Genomic DNA, 16292 nt, shown 5'->3' with positions numbered 1-16292 from the left:
GACCAAGTGACATTCCGGACGCCTTGGCGCTGTTTACACTGTTTATTTATTTTTTTTTTTAGTGAATGTTATTATTTTATTTTCGACTATTAACTAAAATTCTTAATGTGCAAAAGAAAATTTGAGTGCAAGATTTTGCGTAAAGGCTACAAAATATTTTATTAAAATATTAAAGTTGTTTTTGTTTGCATTGTTGTTGTTAAGTGCTAAGTGCCAGTGAGAGTTCACATTGCTACAAAGTTTGACAGCCAGCGAAACTCAAAATATATGTGGTGAGTATTTACATATACGTCTGTAAGTGGCTATAGTCAGCTCAGTAGCAGCAACTAAAGTGCACTATAAATGCTTAGTTTACACTATATTGATATTTATATTTATCATAAATATACTTAAATATATAATGCTTAAATATATTTTAGTTAGTCTATAGAAAAATTAACAATATATAACATATATTTATTTATATTTATATATTTTGTTAAATTTTTCATATAATTTAATTGAAATATATTCAAAATATGTATACGGAACAAATTTTGAAGACATGTGAAAGGCGAAAATGATAGAAAGTTACAAAATATAGAATATAGTTGGAAGAAATAAATATAAAAATGGGAGATAGCGAATGGAAAGCTCAAGGTGAATGGGAAGAATTTCAAATAGTTTTTACAAGGGAAAGGAGAGAGGAAGAGCGAGAGAAAGAAAAAGAGAGAGAGAGCACAGTCATGACATAAAGAGAGATAAACAAGAAAGTACTAAGAGGGAGAGAGAAATAAAGAGAGAGAGGCACAGACAGTAAGGGTATATATATATAGAAAAAGGGAAAGAAAAAGAGAGAGAGAGATAAATAGGAACAGGAAGGGAGTGAGAGCGCGCAATAGAGAGAAAGAAAGCGAGAGAAATAGTGAGAGCTAAATAGAAAGAGAAAAAAAAAGAAGTTAGTGAAAAAGAGATGGAGAAAAAAGAGAATTGGAGAAAGAAAGAGAGAGAAAAATGGGGGAGAGAAAAAGGAACATGGAGAGGAAAAAGAAAAGCAGAGAATACAAAAATGCACTGCCGAATATTGTTCTAAGCTTGAGTAGAGATGACTATCAGGAGAAGAAGAATGGTAGTCCTTCCGCAAAGCAGCATCCCATCTTAACTGTTATGTTGCGTATATCAGGTACATGAACAATATTCTTAAATAGAGTGATCAGCAAACTGTTAAGTTAATTTCGAAAGCACTGATATCCGTTGGTCAACGGCTTGCGAAGGCGGATATGTGGAGTTTATAGCAAAGAGTTTGAGCAAAAGAGCTGACCAAGATTTTAAATACAAGGAAATGTGTCAAGTGAATATTGTCGATTAAATAATATACCAAATGGTGTCTAGTTCGACCGAAAGCCAATGGCTAAACATTGGGCCAAATACAAATGCTAATGATTGGCCGAACAACCGAGTTTAGGTCATCTTGAAGGTTCGTTCAATGCAGTAAAAATATATATTTTGCTTTGTGTTCATATATATTTGATATTTTCACTCTTTTTCTCACTTTGATCAGTTGAATTTCGGATTCGCCCAGTACGTATATATGTGACAAATCAAATGACTTAGGCAACGAACTTGCTAACGAGCGGCGCTTCGGCAATGGGCCAGTCCCAGCCAAGTTTGCATTGGTGGCAAGCGCAATAACAGTAGCAAAAACCAGCAGCTTGCAAAACGAGTGACGCTTTCATCGCATTGCAACACGCAGCGAATGTTAAAATTAGTTTTAATACACACACACACGCACGCACACAAACAGTTAGCCATGGCTAAGACCTGCAATAAAAACAATATATAAAACAAAATATGTGTATTAGAGAATGCGTGTGTATGCGCTTGACAGCTCTGATTAGCATACCCTTATTAATAAATCATACATCTGTTGAAACACCCAAATCAATATCCAGTCGGGCCCAGCCAATAGCTAAAGCAAACAAAACTCAGTTTGACTTTCATTTACATACGTTCAGCAGAGAGACTCACTGCATCCGAGCTTCAGCTACTTACCTTACCTCACAGCTATTGTACACTGAACTCAACTAGCAAAGGTTAATTACCTATAGCAATACCAGCAATCACCTCAGCTCATTTAAACTATAGTAGAATACGAGCGCAGCTCTAGAACTCTTTAACAACTATCGAATACAGGTAGATGACATTGCATGTCTCAAGGTAGTGTGGGCGGAATTGGTTGGCATAGCGATGTTGCAACTGCAAAGACCGATCTCGCCGTAAAAGGTAAATGGTATAGGTAAATAATTCAATTAAAACTTGAGACTATTTCAAATGATCCTAACCAATGCAATAGTGGAGCGCTGAAGATGAGCATAAAAACGTCGATGCTGCCACAGATAGTCACACTCAGACACACACACACACACTCAGTCAGAGATGAAGGCACACATAATTGTACACACACACACACACATTGAGCAGTGGTAAAGGCAGACGTTTATGTTGGGCTAAAGAAACCGGTAACAGTCTCAAGGTCGTTAAGAAACTGTGCGTTTGGAGCGCTCATCGGGTTGACTGGGCTCGATTGCGATGGCTTAAATCAAGATAAACCTCAGAGCAGCAGCTGCAGCAGAAGCGTCGACACAGTTTGAACAATAACAAAACCTCGTATTGAGGCGATTAGTATTCACACACACGCAAGCAGTGTGTGTGCGTGTGTGTGTGTATGCGGTATATAAAAAGCGAAAGTAAATGCCATGAAAGTGGAGCACAATCTGCCCGCGTTGAAGGCAAACTAGCGAGGGGGCGTTGCTATACAGGTATCTCAGCTCGGCTGAGTGTACGTGTGTGTATGCATAAGCATAAGTCGGTCAATAAGTTTATTGACCGTTTTAACACATTTGATGGCTTTATTTTCGTAATGAATACTCTCAATTTTCGTTCAAGTTTTTTTCCAATGCCCCCAAATTGGTTAGGCAAATCAAAGTTTGGGCAACTGAAAAACTTATCAAATTGGCAATAAAACAATGCGCTTAGCTTTTGTTTTTACATCAACACATTCGTCTGTTATTTATTATGTTTGCCTTTTATTGTTTACCTTTTCTTTTCTTTTTTCGCATTATGTAAATTTATTAAGTTTGTCTTTATATAATGCTGGTGCGTCATTTATTAAACACTCAGCGGAGCGAACTATAATTTAGTCAATCAAAGCTGGCATCAGTCGGTCCAGCCCATAGACTTTAGACCTAATATTTTAACTGAACCCACAGATATTGATGCATTCTGATTCTGCGATGAAAACATATCAATTGCAATACTTTTGCTTCTACCTTGGCATTAGTCGCTAGCTTTATAAGGATAGAAATAAAGATTTCCAATATCTGACTATGGGAAATCAAAGCTAAATAAGTGAAGTGAGCTATGTATTTGTACATATATATATTTCGAGTATATATATATAAGACTCGTATATATATATAAGACTCGTTGATCTGGAGACTTTGTTAACTATCTTATCGAAAGCATTGAATGAATTGATTTACTGAATCATCAATATTATGAAATGTATTCATCTATTTATAAAACAAGTAAAATTGTTTTAGTCGGAACTGCCTGACTAGAATATACCCTAAGCCTTATATTATTAAAATCATTCAACATTTTTAAATTACATGTATTGATCGATTATTATCGATAATAAAAAAATGGCCAAATTCGTATGTTACTGAGTTGGGTCAAGTCTCATACTTTTGTGGCTTTCGAGGTATCTGAGAGATGGACAGATGGATTGAGTGACTCGTCACGATCGACTTAGCTTTATCAACAATAAGTAGACTCTGCGGTGTCTGCCACGCCTATCTCTATACATATTGAAAATTTTATTACAACTTCAGCTCAGATTTGTTAAGGTCCAGAGCAATTTGTTTTTAATTTTCCCACGAGCTGCAGAGGCTTCTATATCGAACAGAAGCTGTGTTGGCATTGCTGAATCTGAGAACACGATTTGTTGCAGCTCAGCTTATGGATATTGTAAAAGGATCTGCTGAGCTACTTAATTGCTTCGTGCAGTTAATGACAAGTTAAGCTCACAGCATTATTTTTAGATGAATCAAGGTCAGAATGAATCAAGGACAGATTGCACTACTTCAAGCAGCGGACAGAGCTGCGAAGCTGACATTGAACAGCTGCAGCAAAGTCTGGGAATTGTGTGTGCCAAGCTTCAAGGACACGAGTAGAAGCAGTCGCCGCTGTAGATTCTGCTGCGGCAGCTACTGTGGATGCTGCACTTGTCGCTGAGATATTGTATTGGCAATCCTATTTTAGGGCTCGTGTTGGACAGCTGTCAGCGGGCTGGGCAGCGGAGGTGTTCATAAGGAAAATGGCAAAGGAAGCCTTTCTAAAAGAGATCTGATTCGACTGTCAGCTGGAAGTCTGTTGTGAGTGTCCGCCTCACAGCAATGACAATGTGCGAGTTGTCTTCAACTTGTCACAGTTGCTCAACGACAGGCTCTTCTGGTTGCGTACGCAGTGAAGCTTCAGTTGTAATTAAGATTGCCTTCAGGGCGAACAGTCAGCAGCGACCTTGAGCAAATTAAGTGCCTCAGAGACACTTTTAATGTGCTGAACTCATGTAAAAAGGCCAAACCGGTATACCTCTTACTCGACTCGATTGAATGTGCAAACAAGGATATTTTGCGACTTGCAAGTGTAATAAGTGCCATAAGAACGTTTCCTTTCTGTCTGCCTTTTTACATTATCTAGGATATGCATTGAGGCGAAAGCAAATTGTGTCAGCAATGTAAATAATTCCCTTTTTTATGAAACTTTTATATGGAAAACTAACAATCAAATATTAATACTAACTAAATGCATTTCACTTTATTCGTCCAATTTGATATATATTACAATATGGATTTAAAGGCGAGCAGGTCAATAGACATCGAACTGCAAAGTTCTGTGAAGATACCAGTTCTGAGGAAGATGCTCTTAGCTATTCTATATGGGAGTAGTTTTTTATTCGAGGATTGTACACACGAGTATCCAAGCTTCTGACCCAAATAGCAATTTGTTTAACAGCGTTTACTTGGCCAAAAATCATATCATTTCATTAGATAACGTGGAGTAGGGTTTCTGCTCGCCAAGCGTGTGAAAAATCTAAATTTTATTGGAAGCAATTGGCTTAATGAAATAATAAGTATAAAAGAGAACTCTTCGGAGACTTAAAATCGTGTTCACTTCACAAAGCCATTGTTGACATTTCACTGATTGAAAGGGTATGAAAATTCGCAATGGCAGCGTAATTCTACGAGCAAAGCTTCAAGTTGAAGCTTTGGCTGTTGGCTTATACTTTCCACTATTATTGCATAGGAATGCTGGTGATGATATGGTAATAGGGTAATAATATTTGTAATTATAGAGCTCGAATGCTTCTGAGAGTAGGGTATTTTATATTCGATCATTCCATTACTTGAGGTACTCCCTTAGTCGCATGTTGAGTGGCTTGTCTTCATATAGAAATGCTTCTGAGAGCAGGGTATTTTATATTCGAGTATGCCCAAAATACACATATTAATTTACTTGAGGTATTCGATAAAATTAGTCCTATGCTCACATGTTGAGTGGTCTTTCTTCATCTAGGCAAAGGAATGCTTCTGAGGGTATTTAATATTCGAGCATGCCCGCATTCATTTAAGGTATTCTTCAATTGATGTGCCATGCTAACCAGCTAATAGAGTAAAAGACATCTAAGGCATCCTCCACTCGATTAGTTTGGAAAGCAAATGCATGAAATCATTTTCTTTAATTACTCCAAGCGAAACTGCAGCTCGGCTCGGTGCGAGACAACTTTCAAAGAGTTATTTATATTAAATTAATAATTATCCAAACAAGGCTGGCACGCCCGCTTAACTACAGCTCGCACAGCAGCCAGTATTTAATGCACAAACACATTTTATACGCCGACTTTTGCTGACCAGGTGTAATTGTTAAGCTGCAAGCGAACTTAATGCACAAGACACGATTAATCGGCATCAAGAATTCAGCTCTGGCCACATATACTAAGAATTAACCTTTGCATTTTTATAAAACAAAACTTTATAATCTGTAATAAAATAAGTAAAAACAATCTTTTGGCCGATTGCTGCCACGCCCATTCAAATTAAGTCTGAGAAGGTAATTGGGAGCAGCACGAACAATTTTGCAATTACTTTTGTTGCCAACTGCAACTGCTGAATGGGAATACCCATTGGTCCGATTGGTATACCCTGTACTCATCAAGTGAGTATATAGCTTGAACTTTGATTCGCTTTGAGAGCAAGTTAAGTTCTTGATAAGATTAAGTCGAGATTTGGCATTGGCTTCTGTCATACGTAGATCAAGTTTGGCTTGAGATAAACTTACACTAATACATGCAATCAAGTCAAAGAGACTTCAACAAGCTGGCTAAAAGTGCTTCAGCTGCCAGACCTCGACTTGCATTTAACTATTTTAATATGCACACATTGTTCATGGGACAAGAACAAGCAACTAGTCTAGCCACACAGAAGATCAGATACCCTTGCAGGTGAAGGCATCGATTGAGACAAGCAAGGCACAAGGCACACTTTGATATGGTTATATAAAGAGCTCAGCAAAAGATTAACTTTATGATATTAAAGTGGCTCTACAGCTATAATTATATGTTTGATTAATGCTCTCTATAAGAATGTGAGAAAATTTGAATTAATAATAAAACAAAGAATTTGTGAATTAAGCTTAAAGAACGTATCATTTCATTCATTTCACTTTCATAAGTAGATTTTGAGCTGTCTGCACAAAGGCGTTAAGTTCTGACCAATGGCAGATGGGCAAGGCATGCAGTTGTTGATGATAATTAAGATAATTCATGAGCTTGTCAAGTACCTGCTGCAAGCTCAAGTCATGCCATAAGTAGAACCTTCTGAATTGTGAATATCTCAAAAATATTTTGTAAAAATGTTGAGCTCTCTCCTGGTTTGGGCACTCTATGGGCATTACTTAATTTCTTAAATATATTTTAGCTGAAATTCTTGTTAGGCAATGGACCTGTGTTAGATAATCATGATCTGTGCGCTCGCTGCGGCAGCCCTGATCCGAACTGAGTATTTTGTATAACGCAATGCATTAAAGAACTTGAGAGCATGTGACATTAATAAACAACTGAATAATGTATAATGACAATCGTTTTGTACGTCGCACAGCAGCAGCAGCAGCAGCAGCAGACAACGAGCGGAGACTAGTGCATTGGGCAATGCCAAATTATGGCTGTTGACGAGCGAATGGAGAACAAGTTGCAGCTACTACACATTAAATGCGCCATAACTGGGTCCCTAAAATGTGTGTAGCAGATGACTGGCAACATGCATATGCATTCGCCAAACACACACACACATACACACAGTCACACATACGTTGCATAGTGTTTTCATATGATTTTATTATACAAGTGACCCATCGAGCGTTTAGCATTTGCGCAACGAACTTTTGGCGCACGCATAACGCATCTATTAAAGCCGGGTTAAGTGGGCAAGGACGCGCTTATCAGCCGAGTCGCAATTATGTTTTATGTGCCAGCCGGTGAAATGTCGATGTAAGCATAAAAACAACGTCGCGCCGTTGCAGCAGTTAAAACTGCCAGCGTCGCCGGGGTCTTGACCATGTCAAATACCCCAACGAGTCGCTATGACGAGTGTGCAGATGCGTTAAGCTGACTACATTAACTGTATAAAAACAAACAACAAAAGTATGTGTTACATGTGTCTGTGATGTGCAGCCTGTGCTAAGACCCATTTGCATGTCGTCAACACCAACAGCAACCAGCGACCAGCAACAGCAACCGGCAACAGCAACAAGCAACAGTCAAGCTGCTGGCCAGACACCCAGTTCCAAGCTCGGGTTACTTAACAACATTAGCTCGGATGGCCAACTAACTGGCGCTGCACGTTGTTATGGCCATTCTGCATAATTGAGGTGTCCGACTGACAGCAATTTTCAATTTTCATACAGCGCTCATTAACCCATTCGTTTACTGCAGACACTTAAAAGGATTCGAGCAAACAATAATAAACAAAAATACCATTAAGACTATTATAACTTTTATGGCTCGTGCTTGATATTTGAGATATGCAAATTAATAAAAATCTTATCTTAAGTTATTCTTTAATAAAACGACGACTGACTTGAACTCTGAACTCCTAAGCAATCAATTCTTTCGATTAATGTCTCGAGAAATATTCGAGCTAAGTCTGTAAATTTTGTTATACACTTTTCGCATACCTTTGTCCTCTTCTCGAAGTTAGTTTGGGAATCATACGAAATCAATGTCGGTTGATGACTGACTTCTTGCAGCTTAGATTGCAATAGATGTTCCCATTTGTACCTGTGCCAGAGCATAGTCTCAGCTGATACCTAAGCCGATCTAAACAAGTTTTAGCCAGTTGACAGAGCTTGAATGTCAATACAATCGACTTGTTTGGTGGCTTGGTGCTTGCAAGCAATCTAAACTTGTCTTATTTGCTAGCTTTTGCAATTTAAAAAGTAAAATATATATTTTTAAAATATAAAAGGAGCGATACAGATAGCTCCATGCGTAGGACACAGCACAGATTCTTCGACTATGACATCGACATCGACATCGACATCGACATTGAATTGTGAATACAACTAGCTGGCTGCTCTCTCAACTGGTTCGACCTTGCGACCTACAAACGATGACACTTGTTGGGGATTTTTACCAGCAGTTCGCATGGTTTTCGCTTCATCTTGTGTCTTTCGCTTCGCTTACGAAATCAAAAGAAAGAGTATATTGGTTTCTTCGACTGTCAGTTAGCATTTCAGTTTGGTAACGTTATTTAAAAAACTTTAACTTTTAGTTATAAAAAGCAAATGATTTACATATTGCTGTATTTCGTAAGAACTTTACTAAGTTTATCAAGCATAGATTATCAAAAGAGTAAAAAGAGAGTTCATTCAAATGAGGAACTTCTGTTGTCTTCTACTTGAAACAGTCTTCAGTCCACTTAAGCGAAAGTTTGTTGACTCTGCTCAACATATCGAAGTCAGTTTAAGGTCATCTGCAGTACAAGTGCAATGAGCACTGCCTCATATATAAATGAAATAAAATTTAATTAATAAATAAATATATATACATATTATAAGATATATATATGATATTTAGATACACATATAACAAATGAAAAATATCTTTAAAGACTTTTGATTAAAATTGCTGAGAGAATAGATAGTGTATGCCACAGGGAGAAATTGTAAGCAAATATTATGACTTTTTTTATAATATATATTAATGCTATGCTATCATATTTCCGAGCTTGCGTGCTATAAACTTCTTTTTTGCAGTCGGGGTTTAGTAGAGAAAGATAGAGGACATGTTCCTTATGCCTATTTGATGTTAACATGATAAAGACGGTTTTTTAGTTGCTGACAGATTTGAGTTGGCAACAGTTCTTTATTTAATAGCGTTTAGTTGAATTTGGTTTGTAGACCGAATTACACTGGAGCAACGCTTGCAAATTGCTAAAATTAGTTATTCAATTAATGGCTCTATTAGTCAAATCTAACTGATCGTGTCCATTTTTGGTTGGCTGGTGATGTAAATTGGCAGAATGGTTGCATTTGGAGAGAGCATAGTTCACATTGGTCCATATATCTTCAAAAACGTCGATAGTCATGATTGTGATGATTGTGAAAATAAGTATTCTAGATTTGGCCTTCTACGATCTAGCTCTGGTATTTAAAAATTAATGTCATTGAATGTTCCATCGAATAAATTCAATTTTATTGATACTTAAAATATATTTATTTAGTTTCTTTTGATTCAAAGTTGTAAGACTAAAAAAACTGATTTTATATGTTTGTATACTTTTTTCCAATGCTAATGTTGACGTGAGAAAGGAAGCTTACTATAACTGAAATATGTGAAGGAGAAACATATAAAAATGAAATAATATTAAATGAATCAATAAATATATATATATATATTATATGATATATATATATTTATATGCATATATGTTATTTATATACACATCAAATCTTTAGGAAAGCGTATCTTTAAAGACTTTTGGCTTGAAATGAGAGTGTAGACTATATATAAAAATTTGAGATCATATACGATAGCCCAAAATTGTCTTGTTCTAGAAATTATCAGGCTGACTAGAGGCAGGCTTGAGTTAATTGACTCAGCTCGTTAGACTGGCTGAGAGCACATATATATATTTTATTTTATGGGGTCGGGGTTCAGTTATTATTCAAAAACATTTTTATGACCATTTTTATGGGTGTGTGCAGTTTACCAAATAAATCGTACGATTATTGAGACCTTTTGAGCTTACTTCAAATGATTTTTATATTCAGCTGCTTCTGCATAAAGTTAAGTGAAGTGTGAGCCGATCTATGTGGTCATCGTCTACGCTTGGCCAAAGAATGGAGTGAAAAAACCGATTGCGCATACGAATTAATGTAGCGCTCTGCATATGTATGTATGTATGTGTGTGTGTGTGTGTGTGTGTGTATGACCAGTTTGTATTTTAATTAAAAAACAAAAGTTCAGATTAAAAGAGCATTGCAAAAAAAGAAAAAAAACAAGTAGCAAGCGAACAATTACAACTGCAACAAATTAAAGAGGTTTTTGAGCCTTTCAAGTTGCTGTTGCTGTTGTTGTTGCTGCTGCGGCTGCTGTTGCTGCTTCTGCAGCCTGCTCATTACAACTTTTGCACTTTATTGAGCTGTTTTGTTAAAGTTTTCGCTCAAAACGTGTTCGCAGCTTCAATGCGGCTACCATTGGCAGCGGCGCCAACGTCAGCGTTGCCGTTGCCGTTGCCGTTGCCGTTGCTGTTGACGTTGCCGTTGACGTCGCCGCCGACGCCGCCTTGAATACTGATATTCCCCGTTTGCCGAGCCATTGACGCCTATGCGAGCTCGAGCGCGCGCGCGCGCGCAATAAAATTCAATTCGGTTTTCTCAGTCTTCCACATCCACATTCATACACATGTACTGCACACGCAACACATGCGCAGGTGCACTCGTGTGTATGATCGAACACACACACACACAGAGGCATGTGCCGAGAGGCGAACGTATATTTGTTGTTTGTATTTTTGGCTGTTGGCCAAATGAGGTCTATGCGGACGCCGACGTCGACTGCAAAAGCTTCGACGACTGCGCTTTGGCTGTGTAACCGATTTTTGGCCACTGCTAAATCATTGAAGTAACTTTCGTCTGCAGTCATTTGCTTAAAGTTAGTGAACGTGCTAGTATCGCATATCTGCGGCAGCTGCTCCAAAAGTTTGGCCTGTCTGTGTGTTGTCGTTGTCTCGTCGCTTCGTTGCTGTTCAGTTTGCATACCAATTGTGGCTAGCGGAGCTCAGTTACTACAATTCAGTTGGTGCGTGCCCATAGAGTGTAGAGTATATGTGTACATAATATGTATGTAAGAGGTGTAAAGCATTTTCGAGGGCCCCCCACGGCCGAAGGTCGCTAACATCGTCGACATTGCGCATGCGCCCTGTGTTACGCCTGCAAATACATATCTCTGAACGCTATTTAACTTTTGTTTTCTGCTTTTTTTTGTTTTATTTGTTTCCGTTTGTCAGATCTGTAAACGCAACAGGATAATCAAAGCTAACGCATACGAAAATGCAGTTTACCACGAGTTGCATGATGCCGCTGCTGCTGCTGCTGGCCCTAACACAGCTGACGACATCGGCGCCCGCCGAGGCTCTGCTCGAGCTGCAGGACAACAGCGAGCCCGCCGATCTGAACCCCATCAATGCAGAGGTAAAGTAAACACCACACACCAACCAACCAGCAAACAGTAACTAGGAAGCAAACAGTCCATGAGCAGCGACTGTGTCATGAGAGGTGCAAAACTTGTTGTTGGCTCCTTTGCCCCACCATCTGCTGCTGCTGCTGCTGCAGTTGTTGCTGCTGCAGCAGCTGCAGTTGCTACTGAGGCGTAAAAGTCACTTGTTAAGCCCCTTTGTTGCGCCTTTTGCTTTTGTTATTTTTGTTGCTATTACTGCTGCTGTTGCTGCTGCTGCTACTGCTGCTGTTGTTGTTGTGTAAGCAGCAGCTGAGCACTTGCTAATTTTGTGGTCGACTGACGTCGCTGCTTTTACTGTCTTTCCGCCATAGTCGTACTGTTGACTCAGTCCTCTCCAATCCGAACCGATCCGATCCGTTTTTAATCTGATCTACGCCACTGCATAATCCAATTATCAATCCAAGTTTCGAAATTGTGACCTTGAACCGGAAACGAAAGCTTGCGTAAACGCGATATATAGCCACATGAATTGTGCTGCGACCTACGTCAACATGATAAATTTGTTCGACGGGCATTACACTCGGGAGTGCCCGACTGAAGCTTACCGCGCAGCCTGCTAGAGGTGCAGCTATTTTCAGTCTCATTCAAATGGTATGCAAACTATGAAAGTCTTGTCTCATGAGCTCTAATGTCTGAGAAATTCAATTCGAATTCGATTTTGATGATAGAATAAACTCTCTTGTGTACAATTTGCAACTTAAATAAATAAGATTTTACCTCTAATAGCTGTATAAGCTTGTTAAGAAAGACTCGACCTGCTGCCAGTGGCGCATGAGCTGTGATATTGACTTGAGTAAGATATTATCTTGTTTCCATACTTGATTTCACTGCACAAATATTGCAGAAATGCGAAGAGTCAGATTACGCAAGGTGGCTGGGTATTGCGCAGTCGACTACACCCGACTGCAACGCTGTTAATTGTGCTTCAGTAATTGACAACATTATGCGAATATTCACTTATAGCTAATTTGCAAATCGATTATGAATTACAACAGAAACGAAGTTTTCCAGCTAATGGTGAAATGTTATGGAGGCATGTATATATGCCTGTGCAGATCGAACGTTAGACTGTTAGAGATATGGGTAAACAGTTGAGCTATCAGCAGCTTATCATTAAAACTGCATAAACGCAACTCTCCACGCCATTGACATTGATATTTAGACAGACAAACTTAAAATGTTTGCTCCTTATGAGGGCCCCGCTGCTGTCTATTGTTTTAGCTATTCAAAAAAGCCAACATCATCAGCTCTACGGCTTAATTACCTGCTCGCTTCTACATCCAAATGCACTATAAACTAATCGTGCAACAACAACAGCAACCACAACAATCGGTTTGACTTTGGGCTATTTGGCGCATGCGTCTTGTTTAGAAATGAGTCCATTTGGAGCTGGGCACAGTCGAGAAGTGCATACATATTGAGTGTTTCGCGTTTGGCTGCCAATGACGCTGTGAATTTTAAGCATGGACAAGCATAATTATATTGAATGCCGAAATGTTGCCTCGATGTCAAAGCCCAGTCGATACCAATAGAGTAAGGTCTAAGAATAGACGTAAGTGGCTTAAGCGTGGCTGTATTCAGGTGTGTGTGTGTGTTAAGTGTAATCACATTTATGTATTTCAATTGGTTTTCTTGCAGGCGCGTAATTAGTTCAAGTCTAACGAGATTTGTTATTCACAATTTGAGTCATTGTTATAGGCGTCACAACTACAAAAGAGTATATTGGTTTTGTGTAACATGGCTTGTATGAAGCTCGCTATATTAAGAATGGGATGTATATATTAATATATATATGTACATTTATAAAAGTGAAAGCCTTTACGCTAACTGGATTATTTCCAAGGCGGCATTGAGCTGAGTGAGCTGAGCTCTCCTCGGCACAGCATTTGGAGCTGTTTCATTGTCTTTGATTTGGCAAGGAGCAGGGGGAACGCGTCTCGAATGTTGACATGCCAAACTCTTTAGTGTCTGTTCTCTCTTATATAATTCTATTCTAGGAGGTGTTAGGCGGCGGCGAGCTTGAGCGCAACAAAAGAAAACTGCCCGATGCGACATTTGAGGCGAAAAATGCCGTGCTCGGATTTGTGTTTGGTGTAAGTAGTGCCATATGGGGCGTGGTCATCTTTGATTAATGTTTGCCTTTGCAGAAGATCGATAACTTTCTAGACACAAAGACACGCGTGATTGAGCAGCTGGATCGTTCCAATATTGAGAAGAATAAGCAATGGGACATTAAGGCCCCGGTCCCAATTAAGGACTTCCAGACTCTGATCACGGCCGTCGTGTCGCCAAAGATACGCTCCATTGGCAACATTGCCAATGATCTTACGACCGGCGTCTTGACGACCATAACTGCGTTCAGCGGTTCCTCGTCGGGCAATGGCAATCCCAACGCCGGCCTGGGAAATATCGTGTCCAAGTTCTTGGGCTTTTCGGGACCCATACTGCAGGGGTCGTCGGGCGGTGTGAATGGCATAGCTGGCGTCACAACACCAGCACCCGACTCCGATGAGGCGGGCTATTAGAGCAACTATCTAACTGGCTACCTGGCACCTGGCTACTGGTTGGCAGGCTAATTGGATAACCTGGCCTGGATCGTTCGTTTGTCCGTTCTGCATTGAGGTTTTCTAATTTATGTATATCACACACACACACACACACACGAACACACCCCCACAACCACACACGCCACACACTCTGGAGGAGCGAACTGTCCTAAGTTTTCCTCTGATGCTCGCACTCTTTCATTGACATATAAATTTTGTACGATTTTTTTTTGTCTTGTCGTTGTAGTCTAGACTTAAGTTCAAAATTTTGTTAAACGCTTCCGATTGTTTGTCGTCAGGGCAATATCTAAGTTTATTTTACGCTACGCATTGTACTCATGTTTGTAAATATTGGCGCATATATATAATAATGTAACGTTCGACTAAATAAAACGATAAATTAAACACTCGATTTTTTACATATGTATCAAGCAGACATTAAATGAAAACGAAAAACCTAAACTGAAACTGAAACCGAAACCAAAACCCGATTTTTGAATGCAACCCTGGGGTCTACACAGCGCTAGCCTTGGCCTTGTCTGCGTTATGTTTAATATGTAGCATGCCTTGATAAGTCGGCTTACTCACAATCCTCTCTTCTTCTTCTTCTTTTCTCGATTTCGTTTCGTGGCTTCTGTTCGACCAGACCAAGCGACGGGCCCGCGCCGGTGGCAAAGACCTAAGCGACGCGCCGGAACTGGACCGCACCAACGTCTCATTCGAGTTGCCCGACGAGTTGTTCACCAAATCTTTCCGCACGGTCACCCAAGTCTCGCAAGCGTTCTCCCGTCTCATTATGGTAAGTCGTTTTTTTAATTCTCGTAGAAGAATAGAGCCCTTTGCACGAAGCGAGTCTAACTCTGAGAGTAAAATGCATTAGGAAAAAAATAATATTTAAAAGTTTCCGAAAAAGATTGGTAAATAATTTATAAATTTATATACTTATAACAGTTTATAAGAAAGCAAGCCACGAAACCTTTAAAAAATTATTAAATGCTTATAAGAAAGTTCTTAAAATATTAAAAAATAATCAAAATATATTCAAAATTTTTTTTAAATATTTTCAAATATTTTTAAAATATTTTCAAATATATTTAAAATATTTTCAAATATTTTTAAAATATTTTCAAATATTTTTAAAATATTTTCAAATATTTTTAAAATATTTTCAAATATCTATAAAATATTGTAAAATATTTATAAAAAATATTACAAAATATTACAAAATATTTGTAAAAAAATAAAAAAACAACTATTTATTAAAATATTACAAAATATTTACAAACAAATATTACAAAAAAATGTATTGAAATATTTATTGCAATTATATATATATATATATATATATATATATGTATATATTAAGACTGTAAATTTGATCAGATTTTAAAAAATCTTTAAGCTTATATTTTCAAGTTGGAGGTTAATTAGATTTTTCTAAATGTTATTAGTATTGAAGACAGCAGAACGAGTGAAGTACGATTACGAGAGTGGAGGTCTCTTATATATATGATTGTTCCTTTGATCCTATGGATAATTAATAAAATCGAGTCATTGATTCTTGAGCATTTCATACACAGTTTGCAGCGTGAACTAGGCAGATTTATATATACATATATAATTTCTATTTACTCTTAATTAATTTCTTTTCAAGAACTCTGCACGTCGTTACTCGCGCTTCGTGTTGTTCTTCAAGCCCGTCTTTGGCGATGCTCTGGTAGTCAAGGGCTACGAGGATCCCACAACCACAACGACAAGCCGCACGACAACGACTACTGAAGAGGCAGACAAGTTAAATGAGGTTTAGCCTCTTACTGAATGACTTGATAAGAGCCAGCAAAGCAAACAATATATATATTGCTTATCATATACCAGAGCTCAGTCATGTTTGCCTTGTTAACTTTTTTTTT

General features: G+C 38.4%; 1 protein-coding gene across 3 annotated transcripts; it reads left to right on the top strand.

The window, feature by feature from the left end:
• The first annotated feature begins 235 nt into the window (after window positions 1-235).
• Window positions 236-16275, top strand: LOC111603363. 3 transcript variants are annotated; one of them, XM_023320911.2, is made up of 4 exons: window positions 236-272; window positions 11607-11790; window positions 13834-13929; window positions 13984-14734. In XM_023320911.2, the coding sequence occupies exons 2-4, from the start codon at window positions 11650-11652 to the stop codon at window positions 14359-14361; spliced, it is 615 nt and encodes a 204-aa protein (XP_023176679.1). In that variant the 5' UTR covers window positions 236-272; window positions 11607-11649; the 3' UTR covers window positions 14362-14734. The 3 variants fall into 3 exon arrangements, with proteins under 3 accessions (XP_023176679.1, XP_023176680.1, XP_023176678.1); XM_023320912.2 differs by lacking the exons at window positions 236-272; window positions 13834-13929; window positions 13984-14734 and adding exons at window positions 11270-11398; window positions 15029-15181; window positions 16037-16275; XM_023320910.2 differs by lacking the exon at window positions 236-272 and adding an exon at window positions 11270-11398.
• The last annotated feature ends 17 nt before the right edge of the window (window positions 16276-16292 follow it).

Source organism: Drosophila hydei, unplaced genomic scaffold (genome assembly GCF_003285905.1).
Source record: "Drosophila hydei strain 15085-1641.00,03,60 unplaced genomic scaffold, DhydRS2 tig00000250-arrow-arrow-pilon, whole genome shotgun sequence".
In the NCBI taxonomy this organism is placed as follows: domain Eukaryota; kingdom Metazoa; phylum Arthropoda; class Insecta; order Diptera; family Drosophilidae; genus Drosophila; species Drosophila hydei.
This window is presented reverse-complemented; position numbering and strand designations above follow the sequence as displayed.